We start from the raw sequence: 15,001 nt of genomic DNA, 5'->3' as shown, positions 1-15,001 counted from the left end.
CTGTCAAGATACACTTTACAACCAGAAAGGCCATACTTACAGCTTGGCATTGGGGTTACGTGCCAATCAAAGCTAAAAGATGGCTGCTCAGAGAAAGCACAGCTGGCGTCTTCAGTGTTGGCTAATTTATGAAGCAATGAAAACTTGAGGGGAAGAGAGATGGCATCCTGCTGCCTCTGGCTGAGGGTATTTCATTAGAAGGAAACTCAGACTTTTTCCTAACTGGATAGAGTAACCTGCACATGTATTGTATCGCAGAATAATACAACTGTTAATGAAAACTCACTGTTAAACAATTTTGTTTAAGCTAGACTCAAAACAAGGCTGCTAATCTGTATGTTAAAAAGCATTTATCACGAAAAAATGTTTCACCTCTTAAATCAGTAATAGAAGGGTATGTAAACCCTGCTAGAGATCACACAAACAGCTAACATTCAACTCAGCTGTGGAAGTGGAAGCCCCTGGTGCAGCACAACAGCTGAAAATGACCATTTTTTTAAACCACCTCCTCCTCAGTCTTGCTTGCCCACTGGTTTAATTTTCTTGCAAACAAAATAATTGGCTAACCCAGTTAAAAGCTACATTGTGTATGAAGAGAGAAAACACGCTGTATTCTATCTTGGTATAAGCATTTTCCAATTTTTATAATACACTAAAATTGCATTAGGAGAACTTGCTGACAGCACAAAGATTTGACGCTGACAAGCATCTGTTGTGAAGCAAACACTAACTTCAACCACATAAACCCAAGCCTTACCAGGCAAGCCTAGAAACAATAGTATTTTCGATTCTTCCACGAATGTCACAGTCCAATCTTTCCTAGTTTCATAACAGAATCAGTGAGGTCACTAATTATATTCCCGGCCCTCTAACTCCACTTAAAACATCTCACCATTCACAAAATCTGGGCACAATCCTCAGGTACAAATTCAATTAAACTTGCATATAACTCCCAAGTCCAGTTTGCTTGAACTGTTTCTGTCACCTGTAGCCAAAATCAGGGTCCAGTGAGAAAAAACTCCACATACTTCCAATTTTACTTTTACTTTTTGAGCTTTAGTAATGATTGACTTACACTTCTATTCCTTTATTTCATTTCCAACAGGAAATGAGAAAGATAATTTTCCAATTTCAGACTTTCTAGCAGCAAATTGTGTAATTCAAATGATGGACAGTATTACTTTATTTTCAAACACAGGCTCAGCATGCTTGGAATGAGAGGCTTACAGGAAAGGCAGTTTCTTATTTGAGACTCATGTCACCTAAGGACATGCTTATCAGGCCATTTCATAATGGGCTTTGGTCTTAATTGAAACTGACAAGCAAGATTAGACTTCACATTTAGGCACAGAAGGCAATACGATGACTGGAACAGATTCCATAAGCTAGAATGTAGGATATTTTTACATGAAAATACTTGTGCTGATCTGAAGAAAAGTGAATACTAAAAAACCAAACCAACCAACCAACCAACCAAAAAAAGCCGGACCCACAAAAAACAAACAAAAACCCCACCAAAAAAACAAACACACAACAAAAGAAGCAAACAAAAATTTTTTTTGCAACTGAGCTTTCTACCTCAGAAATTTCCATTTTCACACTGTTAGAAGCAGCCTCTTCCATAAATTTACCACATTGTTAAGAAAAGAGCAGGAATAAACTTGGCTTAGATGTTCAGGGGTTTTTTCCTACTTTGGAAGTGAGAACTTTAGAAGGCTGTTCTGTGCAAATATTCAATATGTGGTACAGTTTGGGGTGTTGGGGGGTTTTGTGTTTGTGCTGTTTGGGTAAATGGTTTTAATTCTGAGCACAGCTCAAAAAGCAGCATTTCAAACTTGAAAGAAAAAAAAGATTCTGAATGAAGCAGAACACATTTGCATTTCAAGTGACAAACACAAAAGTTTAAAAATCAAAATAGTTTAATATCTTAAAGTTGACTGCCTGAAAGCCCTGTGCTGCCACACTGTACTATTCAAACAATTACATGGGGCTACAGAAAGCTGGCACATGGAAAACACTGCCTCGTTCCATAGTTTGTACAGACTTGCACACTTGAACTGTTAGCTTAAAAAGATTACACAAGTAATTCAGTAAAAAAGGTCATCTGTTTCTGATAAATTAATAGTGGTATTCATAGATCAAACTATTGGACGATGAATAAAAACTCCTTGCAACAATTACGCAATCTCAGAAATACAGCTCACTCAAACTGAATTCAAAAAGAATGTCTTTTCATCCAGATGAAAATAAATGTATATTCAAGAACAAAATAAAATCTCTTATTAAATCGCTTGCAGAATTTATTAGGTCTTTTTTTAATATACTCAATACTTTATCAAGCTAGTTGCATATAAAGTGATCTCTACCATATACAGTTTCTGTGTATCATCTAAAAAAAAGGTCACCAAAAAGTAGTATTTTACAGGTTACAGTTAACTTAAACCAAACCCTTCTGTAATTTAAGACACTAACCTACACGTGTTTCTAACTGCTGTATTTTAATTAGGATTCACAGCAAGCTCAACCTGCATTTCAGTCAGAAGAGGTTACTGCCATCTCAACTTTTGAATCTTAACACTGCAAAAAACCTTGTGTTCACTCCAAATACAGTATATGACAATTCCTTTGCAGCAACACCTGCTCAGAATACATATGCCTCAAGAAAATTAGGAAACTCCTCCAGTAAGAGAGATTCACTCAAATTTGTGAACAGAAAAGACATTTTAGATTCTTATTAATGCTTGGTCCTGCTTATAAAAAGCAGGACCAGCAAGCATAACAGGTAAACTAGTACCAGATATGACCTAAAGCAAAGAAAATTAGAAAAAAGCAGATTGTACCAGCATCAAGCATTTCCCAATTTAGAACAATCTTTAAAAGGGACTCACACAAATAATTAACAAGGAAGTTTTCTGGTATGTTCATAGGATGCTAGTTTACTGGCCAGGCACATACACTGTAAATAAACAAAGAATCTAGGATGCTGAAATTTACACAGCTCTTAAAGGATTTAATGTAACAGAGGTGCGTGGGACACGGGAATACTTAACTTATACAAATATATTAAAATCTCAGCAAGAAATATAAGAGCCCATGCACACAAGACAGTAAACTGAAAAAACATTTAAGACTTTACTTTCTTTCAACAGCACTGACACCTGAATTCTGGAAATTCAACTTACAGTATCTCAGAACAGTCCTTCTCCACACAATCTAAATGCACTGAATCATGTCAACATTACGCAGCACATGAACAAGCAGCAGATGCATCAAGGGAACAGGAGCTATATGCATCATGTGGCCTGCCCAGTTAGAGGCAAGTATCAGAAAAGCTGTTTCTGACACAAGCAGAGATACAATCAAAACAGCCAATTGTATACCCATCATTTTCAAGAGTTAATCCACAGTGTGGGAAAGGGGAGCTTTAGATAAAAATTATGCACCCAGTCAAGAAGTGACAGAAGCAAACATTTATCTTTCAAAAACTGGGTCCGTTCTGGACTGGCCTTGATGCTCATGCAGTACATTTGTTTTCAGAATGCAAGATTAATTGGGAATGTCTGCGCTAGTGTTTCGATTTCCGTATTTGTGATGGATGATCAACAATACAACTCCTAAGAAGAAGCATATGGACCCAACAGTGATGTAAGCAATTCCCAGAAAGGGATTTTTCCCTCCCATCCACGAGATGGTGCTTAAGATCATTCTTTTTCGTCCATCAAAACTGTGTACAGGATAATCTGAAAAACATTAAGGAAAACAAGCAGCACATTTCCAATTCTAGCTTTATGTGGTCAGGTACATTAAAATCTTGGATCATTTCACTCAGGTTACAAATATAAACTGCTGCCTTTGAATATTGGAAGTGAAAATAGGATACATTTAGCTGTTGTTTTAGGTGAAGACTAATCTGGGCACTGTCAGCTACTCCAAGAAAAATGCCATGTTAGATGACGTTACCCCTTTTTAAGGGAAGAGTAAATGCACAATTATGTAGGGTTTTGAAAGCAGATTCACCAAATTGAGGAAAATCTAAATTTTAGTTCCTGAATATATTTTTATACAAACTTTTTCTTTATGTTCATTCAGTTTTATATGTACTCCCCAGAGGTTTGCAGCAAAGGAGAACATTGCAGTAGCTATTTAAAAATGATCATTAAGTGCTTTTGAATTTTAAGAACTGGGTAACTATGACAACCCTTCGCTGGTCCCCCACGCTCCCACCTAGTCTTTAATTTGTCCAAAATAGAACGAGGAACCTCCACCTGATCCATAGCTCTGCCGTTTTTCTGACTTCCAAAGTCAGTCTGCCCTTGATTACACATTGTCATGACACCTTGAAGGTAAAATTCTCAAATTTCTAGCCTACCAGCTACCTCTGTTCATTTTTCCTACGCTTCTCTTAATTCCTTTACAGCACCCAAGCAATCAGATTTCCCTCTCTCATTAGGAAGCTACTAATTCTAAAAGAACTCACACAGAACTAGAAGATAATAATAGTCTACCATATTCTCACTACCAGTTTTCAACCACTGCTCGATACCATTTTTTAAAAGAAAAGAGGCTAGTTCATATTGAACTTGCACAAGTATATGCATGTGTAATCCAGCTAAGGCCCTCAGCCACTTTCAGAAGTTTTTCAAAGGATACTGTATGCAATATCCAGAGAGTATTTTCCAGCCTGTAAGGTAGGCTGTAAGTTGTTCTTTCTTTCAATGAGACGATACAGCTTGCGAAATGTTGGCAGAGCAGCAGTACGCATCCACACAATGAAGTCTTCATTGATAAAGCCATTGTTGTCAGGCTCAGAGTCCAGCATATACACTGGCTTGGGCCAGTTTACAGGTTTTGTCGTGCCTAGGATGAAAGAAACAAAAAACCCCCAACAAACCAACACTGAGGTATTTCAAATACAGGACTAAGTAACACACTGGCTCATCAAAATTCATTCAGGTATTACAAAAACACATACTAGCTTTTGAACAGTATAAACAGGTTAACTCAGTACTATTTCAAGACACTGGGGCTGTTTAAGAACTTTTTATATGCAGCTTAAATAGTTTAATTTAAATAAATAGCTTAATTTACTCTCATGACAGCACTGTCCACTTCTTTAAACAAATTTGCCTTCCCTACGCATTTATATAGCGTTGTCTTGTCCAAAACATTACTTAGTGAGATAGTTCTCCATTGTGATGACAGCTCCTCTGCTCACTTGTTAAAGAGTTTGACCACCACTTCCTGGACCATCAGCAAATAAAACTATGTACAATATTTTAGATTATGCCATACTAACACTTTTGCTAATTTTATTGGAAATACAATTCTACATTATATTAGGGTAAGGTATCTGCTTTTCCAAGGGTAGCACTGCATTAGTAACATGCAATTTGGCCATGACTAAGCAACAAACCACATCATGTTAAGCCTGAAATTATTGTATACGCTGTATAAACACACACACACACACCTTAGAGCCCCAAGGAAGATTATTTTCAGACATTTGTAGCCAAAGAAAACTTTAATGTACCAAACTGTATTTAACCTAACAAATGAGACATGTATCAATCACTTCTAATCATAAAAAGGAATCAGTTTTGTGGTTTGGGTTTTTGTTGGGTGTTGGGGTTTGGTTTGGGGGTTGTTATTTTTGTTTGATTGGTTGGTTGGTTTTAGAAAACTTTGCACAACCTAGTAGTAGAAACATTTAAATGGAATCTCTGTATGAGGAGTTGGATTAAAAAACTGCAAGATTTCAAGTTAAATCCAAGCATTATTGCAGTTGTGCTGGTTTTGGCTTGAGCAAAGTTAGATCTTCTTCACAGTAGCTTGCATCCTGCTGTGTTTTGGATTTGTGATGACAACAGGGTTGGTAACATGCTGATGTTTAATTTATTGCTGTTTTTAATTTACTAAGTGCTTACACAGCCTCAAGGCCTTTGCTGCTCCCTCACAACAGCAAGTAGGCTCAGGGTGCAAAAGGAGTTGGGAGGGGACAGAGCCAGGACAGTTGACCCCAAAAGGGATAACACACCGTATGGCATTGTGTTCAGAAACAAAACTGGGCAGACAGAGGTAGGCAGGGGCTGCCATTGCTTTGGGACTCAGTTGGAGGTAAGCAATTGTTTACTTTTGCATCACTTGTTTTTCTTGTATTTTCCTCTCTATTCAATAGTTGGGTTTTTTTGGGGGGTGGGGGCTAAGGTTTTGGTATGTTTGGGGGGTTGGGGGGGGGGAGGAGGGAGTGTTATTTTGAGATTTTTACCTACAAGCTTTTACTTTTCCTATTCTCCCCCCATCTCACTGGGCAGAGTCACCACTGTTAGTGAGCAACTGTGTGGTGATTAGCTGCCAGCTGGAGTTAAATCACAACAGCAGTGCAGATACTGGGCTCTTCTCTCAGTATTCAAGGAGGAAAAAAAAAAAACGAAAATTTACAGTAGAGATAAAAAACACTTTGACACTTCCATGTGAAATTTGCAGCTTTTACTATTTAAAGACAACCTTTATAGATAGCAGAGCAGTCCTTAGCTTGGATTTCTTCAGAGAACCATAATATTTATTAACACAATTCAGTACAATGCTGTCAGTGAGGTAAAACTCACTGGACTCAAAATGTGTTTGAAGAGTTCTGTTATTTTTAAAATGTTTGGGGTTTTGTTTTTTTTGTTTTGTTTTGTTTTGTTGTTTTGTTTTTTTTTTACCTTGGAAAAGCGCAGTTAAGTTATTTCCATCTCCTGTAGGATTCCTGAACTTTACATTTTTATCTGTCCACCATGCAATGCCTTTTTTAATCAAAGTAATAGGAGTCCTTGTGTCATTATCAATGCGGTACAATTCCAATGTATCTAAAGAGAAAATCAAATTAGAAAACCAGCTGAGGAAACCTCCATTAGACAGATGATCCTGACAGGCAGTTAAAGTATTACTTCCAGGAGAGCAAAGCAAAAAGAAGTGGACAAGGCTTTTATTACCTGCCTGCCACAAGCACAAGCTCTTCTATAAGAACCAACCTATCTGAGACAGTAGTGTATTATCCATATATTTTATCTATGTTTCTACTCATAGCAGTAACAGCTTCTCAGAACAGGTATTTCCATCTTTTGTGTGCTATCAGATTAAATCAGTTCCCATGGAAATTTCGGAAAAAGCAATAGCAGTACAAGATATTTATTTAATTCTATGAATGAAAATCTGTTGATTCGAAACAAAAAAGCCCAACATGTCTTTACTCCAAATAACTTGCATTACAACATAAAACATACATTAGATCACAAAAACATCTAAGTGATAACTTGAAAGTGTTACCATACCATTAAACATACTGTTGGCAATAGCTCCACAAGGAGCAATGGGTTTGTCCTCATTTGTGCGGTAAGGCTCACATTCCTTACTGGGATTCTGAAAGTTAGTTAAAATGAAAAAAGGCAGATGAGTCTGTGCTAGTTTAACCAACTAACCTGTTCTTTACTGTAGTACCTCTATAATGTACACATCTTAAGTGTACCACAAAAAACTCTTTTCACAAGTCAGGCTGTTTACAAATACTACAGCATTCAATACTAGTTAGCATGATTGATTTTTCTTTTACAAACAGGAATAGAATCTAAATAAAACATGAATAATGTCAGAATCCCATTATGGTCATACTAAAAATAAGGCTTTTCTTGGAAGCTATTAGAATTTTTTTTCCTTTTATCTTTTAATAGAAACAATTTTCCAAAATGCAGTACTCAAGTATTCTCTTATTAAAGGCAGGGTGTTTTAAGTATGCATCAGTGTTATAGAAAAATAAGACTATAAAAAGAAACCAAGCGTAACATAGAAAACAAAAGGCTGCAAGGACTCCAACAGCATGCCAAATACTTTTCCGCATTAAAAGCTCACTCTCCCAACCTCATGTCAGTCATGCAGCTTCTTGAAACTCCACTTTTTTTAAAGTTTACTGGTAAAAAGGGAGAATCATTCTTGCTGGAGCAAGAACGCAGCTGTATTTCCACTCTTCATAAAAATCAGGAAAAGGAAAGGTCTGGCCCTAAACATTACACAGCACCCTGAACAGAACGCACAGTACTGATAATTTCCAATATCGCTGACATTCAGTATTGAACCAGAGTCTACAGAATGGGTGCATTTAGCTGCAATATTCAAACCAACTGTTGGGCAACCGGATGTTTTCTACTGAAAGCAGAAACTTCAGACAGAATGGATACAGACAGATACTACTGACTGAAGGCAAGACAGCTTAAAACTATTCAAATTTGAGCAGTGACTGGAGCACTGCACTGCTGTTTGCATAATGAAATTACAAACATGAAATTTTACAGTATGTTACACACATTTTTCTGTAAAAAAAATACAAATTCCCTATGGCTGATCTTCTGTTATGCAAAAAAACCCTGAATGCCTCAAATACTGCTATATGGCCATCTATGCAACAGTCAGAAGTTAGTTGCTTACTAATATCCATGCGCGAATACCTACAAGTAGTGAACTGTTATCTCCATTTAGCTGGCTGTCATCTCGAGATTTCACATAACGACGATGGTTTTGATAGAAGTTGGAAAGTCCGTAATACATGAATACATTGCTCTACAAGAAGTAAGATAGGGTTATCATTCACACAAAGCTTGTATTTTAACCTATTAAACTCTGTGTTTACTTTACAGCAACATTCATTAAGTAGGAGCCTCAATCCTTTTTCCACAGTGAGTACGTAAGAGTACTATCCTAAAATGAGCTGGCATCATGAAGTCAAACAGTCTAAACATGCCATTAATTATCAGAATGGTTTTCAGCAGCACCCAACACCAGTGTTGTCCAATGTTAAGCACATGTACCCGATTATGTGCCTCGGATTCCTCAAAAAGCACTTGCAGTATTTCCAGTTCTTGGATTGATTTTTTGTTAATTGTGCAGGAATAACTGATCTACTCACCAGCTGTATGGCATATATGATAAATCTAAATGTGTAAAACACAAACATTAAATGGAATGTTGCACATTTCCATATAAACAGAGGCACTTAAAATCCATCTCAAGCCATTCTACTGAAAAGGCACACAAAAATCAGATCCACATTCATAGGAAAACTAGAAAGAACCCTTTAAAATAGGAAAAAAAAAAAAGACTTAAGAGTGATACAGCTTTCCTACCAATTAGGAAATAACCCATACAAACTGTTCTAATTTCACTTTGCATACAGGGTAGCATACCTCAAATGAATGTTCCAGTGTGAAATTGATAGTGCAAGTACAAGGTGGGGTGCTGTCCCAGGACACATTTAGACATTTGTTGCAGGGACTGGAAGGCTCTGTTCCTGTATAGTCAATCTGTAACAGAAAAAAAAAAAAGAAAAAAATAAGTCATTACTTTACAATGGGAAAGGAAAGAAAAATGAATTGGTGTGGCAGTTGTTTTGCAACCTTATACCCTAACACCAAAAGCCCATTCAAGCCTATTTGATGATCTCCAGAGGTCCCTTCCAAGCTGAAAGATTTTGTGATGCTACCTACACGTTCAATTTCAGCCTCAAAAAATTTAACTCTGAGGTAGGCCATCACTGCTGTGGGAAAACAAAACACACATGCAGCAGATGCTCCAGACAACATTATGCTTCCGAACACACAAACACACACACACACACACACAGTATGTCAAGCAGATCTGAGCTTCTACATGGTATCCACAGAGCTTAAAATTTTTAAAGTCTAGGTATTTTAATAGAAAAAGTCTGCATTAGAAAACTTGCTTTGCTGACCATTTTTAGCAATCTAAGAGCAAAAAAAACCCAAACCAAACAAAAAAAAACCAACCATAAACAAACAAAAAAAATCACTTTATATCCAAGAACTGTCTTAAATAGGGAAGATTAAGACACTAATACTATTTTGCCAGGGATGGTAAAATATTAGATGGACAAGAAAGAAGATGCCTGTTAATCTGGTTTATACGACATAATCTTATAGAGTGTAGTTCAAAAAAAGCTATTATTTGAAGCCTGTACATACAGGCTACCTGGGCAGTATGCATGACATATTCCTGGCCGTGGGCTTACCCTATATGTATTTCTGTATTTATTATGAACTTTCTATTTAGAATTTAGACTCAGGTCGCTTCAACACATACCAAGTTAAGGCAACAAGCTCTTTAACAGCACTATCATTTAAACTACAACACCTATATAGTTTTATGGAAAGCTGATGCAAATTGATTGCCCCAATTTATGCTTGCAGTGAAATGCACCAAGAATTGCAGTGATTTATGATCTGTCCTAGTATTACCATTAGCAAAAACAAACATGCAGTTTCAAGGTTCAGGGAACAATTGAAGCTTATTTTCCTCTGGATCTTTTTCAAGGTCTCTCTTCCTGCCATGTCTTCAGTATCTATTAAGCTGCAACTCTTCCCTCAGCACCTTTATTAGCATCTGTTCTGCTGCCAGACTTCTGACAGATGAGACGGACACCCTAAAGAGCCTAGCTCAAACGAGTCAGCTTCAGAAGCTATTAGCTGGCAGAGAGAGAGAGGACCACATAATCTCTGCCTCCTCTGCTGAGCAAGGTATTGAGTTTATGCTGATCTAGAAAGAGCAGCAATCCTGAACAGCTTTGTGTAGCTACAGCAGACCAACCCACCACCACTGCTCTCAACAACGGAGCTCATTTGTTCAAGGCTCAGTACATCTTTTTTTGCTGATACAATAAGCTTAAGCAAGCACTTCATTTAAAAAGAACTTTAACCTGTTTCCTGAGCTAGTTCTCCAGTGTGTGGAGAAGTTTTAGATCAAGAACAAACTCAAATACTCCAAGATTGAAAAAAAGATCTAAAGACTTCAGTTTTAAAAATATGATTGACTAAATCTGTGGAGCATAAAATTGATGTATACTGACACAGAACCACACTTTTAATCGCTGCAACCAGCTTCAATGCTACCCAAGAGCTTTCCCATACAGTAACTGCCAACAAGTGTTTTTTTTTTTTCTGCATCCACATTTACAGGTTACATTCAAGATAGTGTTTATTTAAAAGGATAGGGGTACCTGTCTTCATCTCTTGACAAGACAACAAAACCAGGACCTTGAGATACCAAGTACTGACTTTGGGGTCCACAGCAGACACCCACCCGACCCAGCGTTCTGTCCCTGAGTATGACAAACTCACACAGAAAGAGCCCTTCCCAACAACCCTTCACCTGAGGACACTGGGTATATCCAAGTTATCCAGCACCAGTGGCTTTTCAGGCAGCTGCTTTCTCAGTCTATTTACATGTTTGCAGTATAGATATAATAACTATTGCATATACATATATATATTCTCCAAACCATTTACAATTTTATAGATTTCACGTATTTATCCTACTCTGGCAACTTCTTGTATAAAAAGCATCCAGTAATTCTGGACCTCTATTAAGTTTTGTATCATTTTTTGAGATGGGGCTACCTGAACCACACTCAACACTGAAAAAGTATGCAACAGTCATCTGCTTCCTTTCAGTTCTTCATTCCTGCTCATGCCTTAAAGTCCATCTGGCTTTTTAACTACGATTACACATTTCACAGCAGCAGTCACAGCACAAAGATCTCTTTCCCATACAGTTAATGTTCTGGATATTCCTCAATTTTTGTCACATATTAACAATATGTGATAAATGCCAACTTATCTAAAAACAAAACAAAAACTTATTAAAAGGCTTTTTTTTTTCCTGAAGAAAGGAAATACAGAACTCCCACCCTTCTCCTTTAACAGGACAGAATGACACATCTACACAGCAATACTCATTTCCAACCCAAATGAACTAATTTTCATGAGAGAACAACAAAAATGGCTGTTCATGCCTTTTCAAACAGTGAGAAAATGCAGGAGAAAAAACAGCACAAAACCCCTATAATTCACTTAAGCCGTTGGAAATCCTCCACGTTTGAATTCAAGAGAGTTTATAAAGGAAATCAATGGAAAAAGCTACATTTTGCTGTTCAGTCCTTGCACCTGCACAAGAACAGTACAGTTCACAGAGATCCTGATGGCTACAATATCTAGTTCCAGGAAAGGGTGATTTGAACTGCACATAAATATGTATTTCAGGGGCATAATTCTTATTCAATTCCAATACAGTAAGTTTACAGGCAAATATCTATGTACAGACACACACTTAACAACTATGCTATTGTCTAGAAAGTAGGTGTAAATACCTTTGCTTCCTCCCCAACTACATTTTTAAAAGAGCTTAGTCACTGCACCCAGATTCTAGATGTCTTGTCTCCCAGAGCCAAACTGCTACTTACGAATAACATTTGGAGGTTACTAACAATCCAGTGTACCAACAGGGACATAGCTCAACATACAGGTGACGTAGTGTCTTAATCTGTATCCCTCACTGGTGTTTAGGGCCCAAACACTGGTCTTTAAAATGCTTAATCTATATTTCATTGCTGCAACTGTAAAGCCTTTTTTCTTTTTCCTCAAAAATTCAGCTGGCTTTAGAATGATAATCTCTGGATTTCTGAATTGTAACACTTGACAAAACATGCATGAGGATCAGAAAACAGAACCCAAGTTTCCCCATTCTTACCTGCATACCCTGACTGTCTGATCATACTCTCAAAAGTCAAGCACTCTGTTCCTCCTGTCCTCACAAAAAAGTCACGGTATGGCTTGGGAGAGCTTCATGTGAGGTGGGTGATACAAGAGTGAACCCACTCAGTATAACAAACAAAATAAACCCTTTCTAAACTTGAATACCTTGAAATTAGAAAAGGGGGAAGGTGGAAGGTCAGCACCTGCCAACAGGTTTCCAAATACAAACTGCTACTGTTGCTTTACACATGCAACCCATTGCATAGCGGAGCATCAGTGACTCTCCTATGTCACCTACAGATTCTTGTAATGCATGTTAGGTGGGAACATCCAGTTTCTGCCTCCTACTGGAGCTTTTCAGGAGTACATCAACGAGATGCTCAGCAACATGCTGTATAAAAATTCCATACACAGATGCAGTATACAGTAATATATATGTAGTGTATAATATGTTAGCAATATAGGCACAAGAAGTCACTTGGTTTTGGACTCATGAAACTGACGTATTTCCTGTTCTTATAGATAAAGGAAGAGCCAGTCATAATGAAAAAACAAGGGCGATATATTGATCCAACTGTATTTACCATACAAACATTAGTTTGTAAACTAAGACTTTGTATCACTTTACTAGAAATGGCTATTTTAAATGCAATTATGTAAAAAACAAACAAACAAACAAAAAAAAAACCACTGTTAGCAAGGATTATTTTTTTTATTTCTCTCCCTTGAGAATCCTGTTAAAAACATGTGATTGTACTTACTTTAAATATGACTGTAACCTGGCAGTTTAAAAGTCTACATGACCAGGACAACTTGGTACTTGTATCAAATTTCAGATCTTCTGCTTACCCTCAAGAAGCAATTGCTTTTCAAAAATATGCTTACATACAATATTTGAACACTGTAAAATACACCCCAGCTTTGGTTTTTACACTTCTTTTCACCTTGACTGTAATTTTAGTTCTTAATATAGTAGGAAAGGGAACCTTAAATTCGTTTAACATTGTTCACATTTTAACAGAAATATGAATATATAACACCATTCATTGCCTGCCCCAGAGCTTCTTTAGTTAACGTAGCTAATGGGGCTTCACTGCCACATGGATACCACCAGCCAAGCCACTGTCTTGAACACTACGTACACAAAAGTGACAGCTTACACTTATTAACTAGATGATTTGATCCACAAGAATTCATATTCTCCCATATAGCAGTCCATCAAACAACACTTCCCTCCCCCCAACAATCAATCTTGGTCGCATTAGCTAACTGAAACTAATCATAGCTGTCAATGTGCTTTTCAAGGCTGTCCCTAAGATATCTGGGTTGTTTCTTTACCACACTAAATGATTCTGTTATCAAATGGACCTAACTGTGACGTACAGCTTAGTTTTCAGCTAATACTCAACCAGTTTTCCAGCAGTGGTGTGGTTAATTATCAGATGTAAACGATCCAGTTTTTCTACGTATAATTATAAAAAGCCACACTGTGATCTTTGCTAAATTTAATCCAGACACCACGGTCTCCTGTGGAGCATCTAAAACATTAAATCACTAGCACACGTAAGAACTATAGCAATACCTTCACCAGGTATTTCAGCACAAAGCTCTGTCCTCAAACTACAATTACTCTGGAACATCTACAGATACACAACTCATTGACACAAGCTATCCCAAGGACGATGCACATACATGTTTCCTGTACTGCTGAGAACAAACCTTGCATTGGGCCGTGCTGTTTAAATACCAGCCTTAAGCTCCCTGGAAGTTCACTCAGGAGTACGAGCAAAGCTACACTCTGTGAGGAAAGCAGATACCCTATAAGCTCAGTGCCTGCTTGCGTAATTAACGGATGGATTGGTAAGGAGAACAGACGTTAAATTGAACCGGAACAGCCGGGGCGAGGTGTCCGCTCCTCACAGAAGCCACCTCCACGTCCCGCCGAGCACCTGCAGGAAGAGACGGCGGCGGATTTCGCAAGGAGGCGCATACCGCCATCGGGAAGACGTCCCAAACACCTCCCGCCCGGCCGGGCCCGGCCTAACGTACCCAGAGCCAGGCCCGGGCCCCCACCGCCCGCCTCGGCGCACCTCGTACTCGCGGATGTTGTTGGAGGTGACGAAGATGCCGATGCCGATGGGGATGAAGATGAGGCCGATGATGAAAAACGCCGGCAGCACCGTGCCCGCGGTCAGGATGGGCTGCCAGGCGGGCAGCCGCTGCTGCTTGAACGCCGTGTTGTCGGGCTTGCGGGTCTTCACGGCGCCGCCGCCGCCCCCCGCGCCGCCCCCCGGCATCCCGACGCTGCCCGAGGGGTGCCCGTCCGCCTCCTCCTTTGCGCTGTAGTTCACGGCCATAGCGCGAGCCCGAACAACCCCCTCGCGCTGCCGCCGGCGACCTGCCCTGCACGTGACCGGAGGGCACGG

At 38.6% G+C, this 15,001-nt stretch overlaps 1 protein-coding gene across 1 annotated transcript; it reads right to left on the bottom strand.

The window, feature by feature from the left end:
- Window positions 1-2,989: 2,989 nt before the first annotated feature.
- TMEM30A (transmembrane protein 30A) lies at window positions 2,990-15,001 on the bottom strand. The gene is made up of 7 exons (XM_057418848.1): window positions 14,666-15,001; window positions 9,216-9,332; window positions 8,485-8,592; window positions 7,314-7,401; window positions 6,705-6,848; window positions 4,651-4,857; window positions 2,990-3,740 (listed from the first exon to the last, which is right to left on the bottom strand). Exons 1-7 carry the CDS (start codon window positions 14,930-14,932, stop codon window positions 3,547-3,549), a joined length of 1,125 nt encoding a protein of 374 aa, XP_057274831.1. The 5' UTR covers window positions 14,933-15,001; the 3' UTR covers window positions 2,990-3,546.

The sequence above is a fragment of the Pezoporus wallicus genome, unplaced genomic scaffold, assembly GCF_028554395.1.
Source record: "Pezoporus wallicus isolate ANWC-B61680 ecotype Strahan unplaced genomic scaffold, APGP_CSIRO_Pwel_v1 contig_4901, whole genome shotgun sequence".
Lineage (NCBI taxonomy): Eukaryota > Metazoa > Chordata > Aves > Psittaciformes > Psittacidae > Pezoporus > Pezoporus wallicus.
Note: the sequence above shows the minus strand (reverse complement) of the source record. Positions and strands in the feature narration are given on the sequence as shown.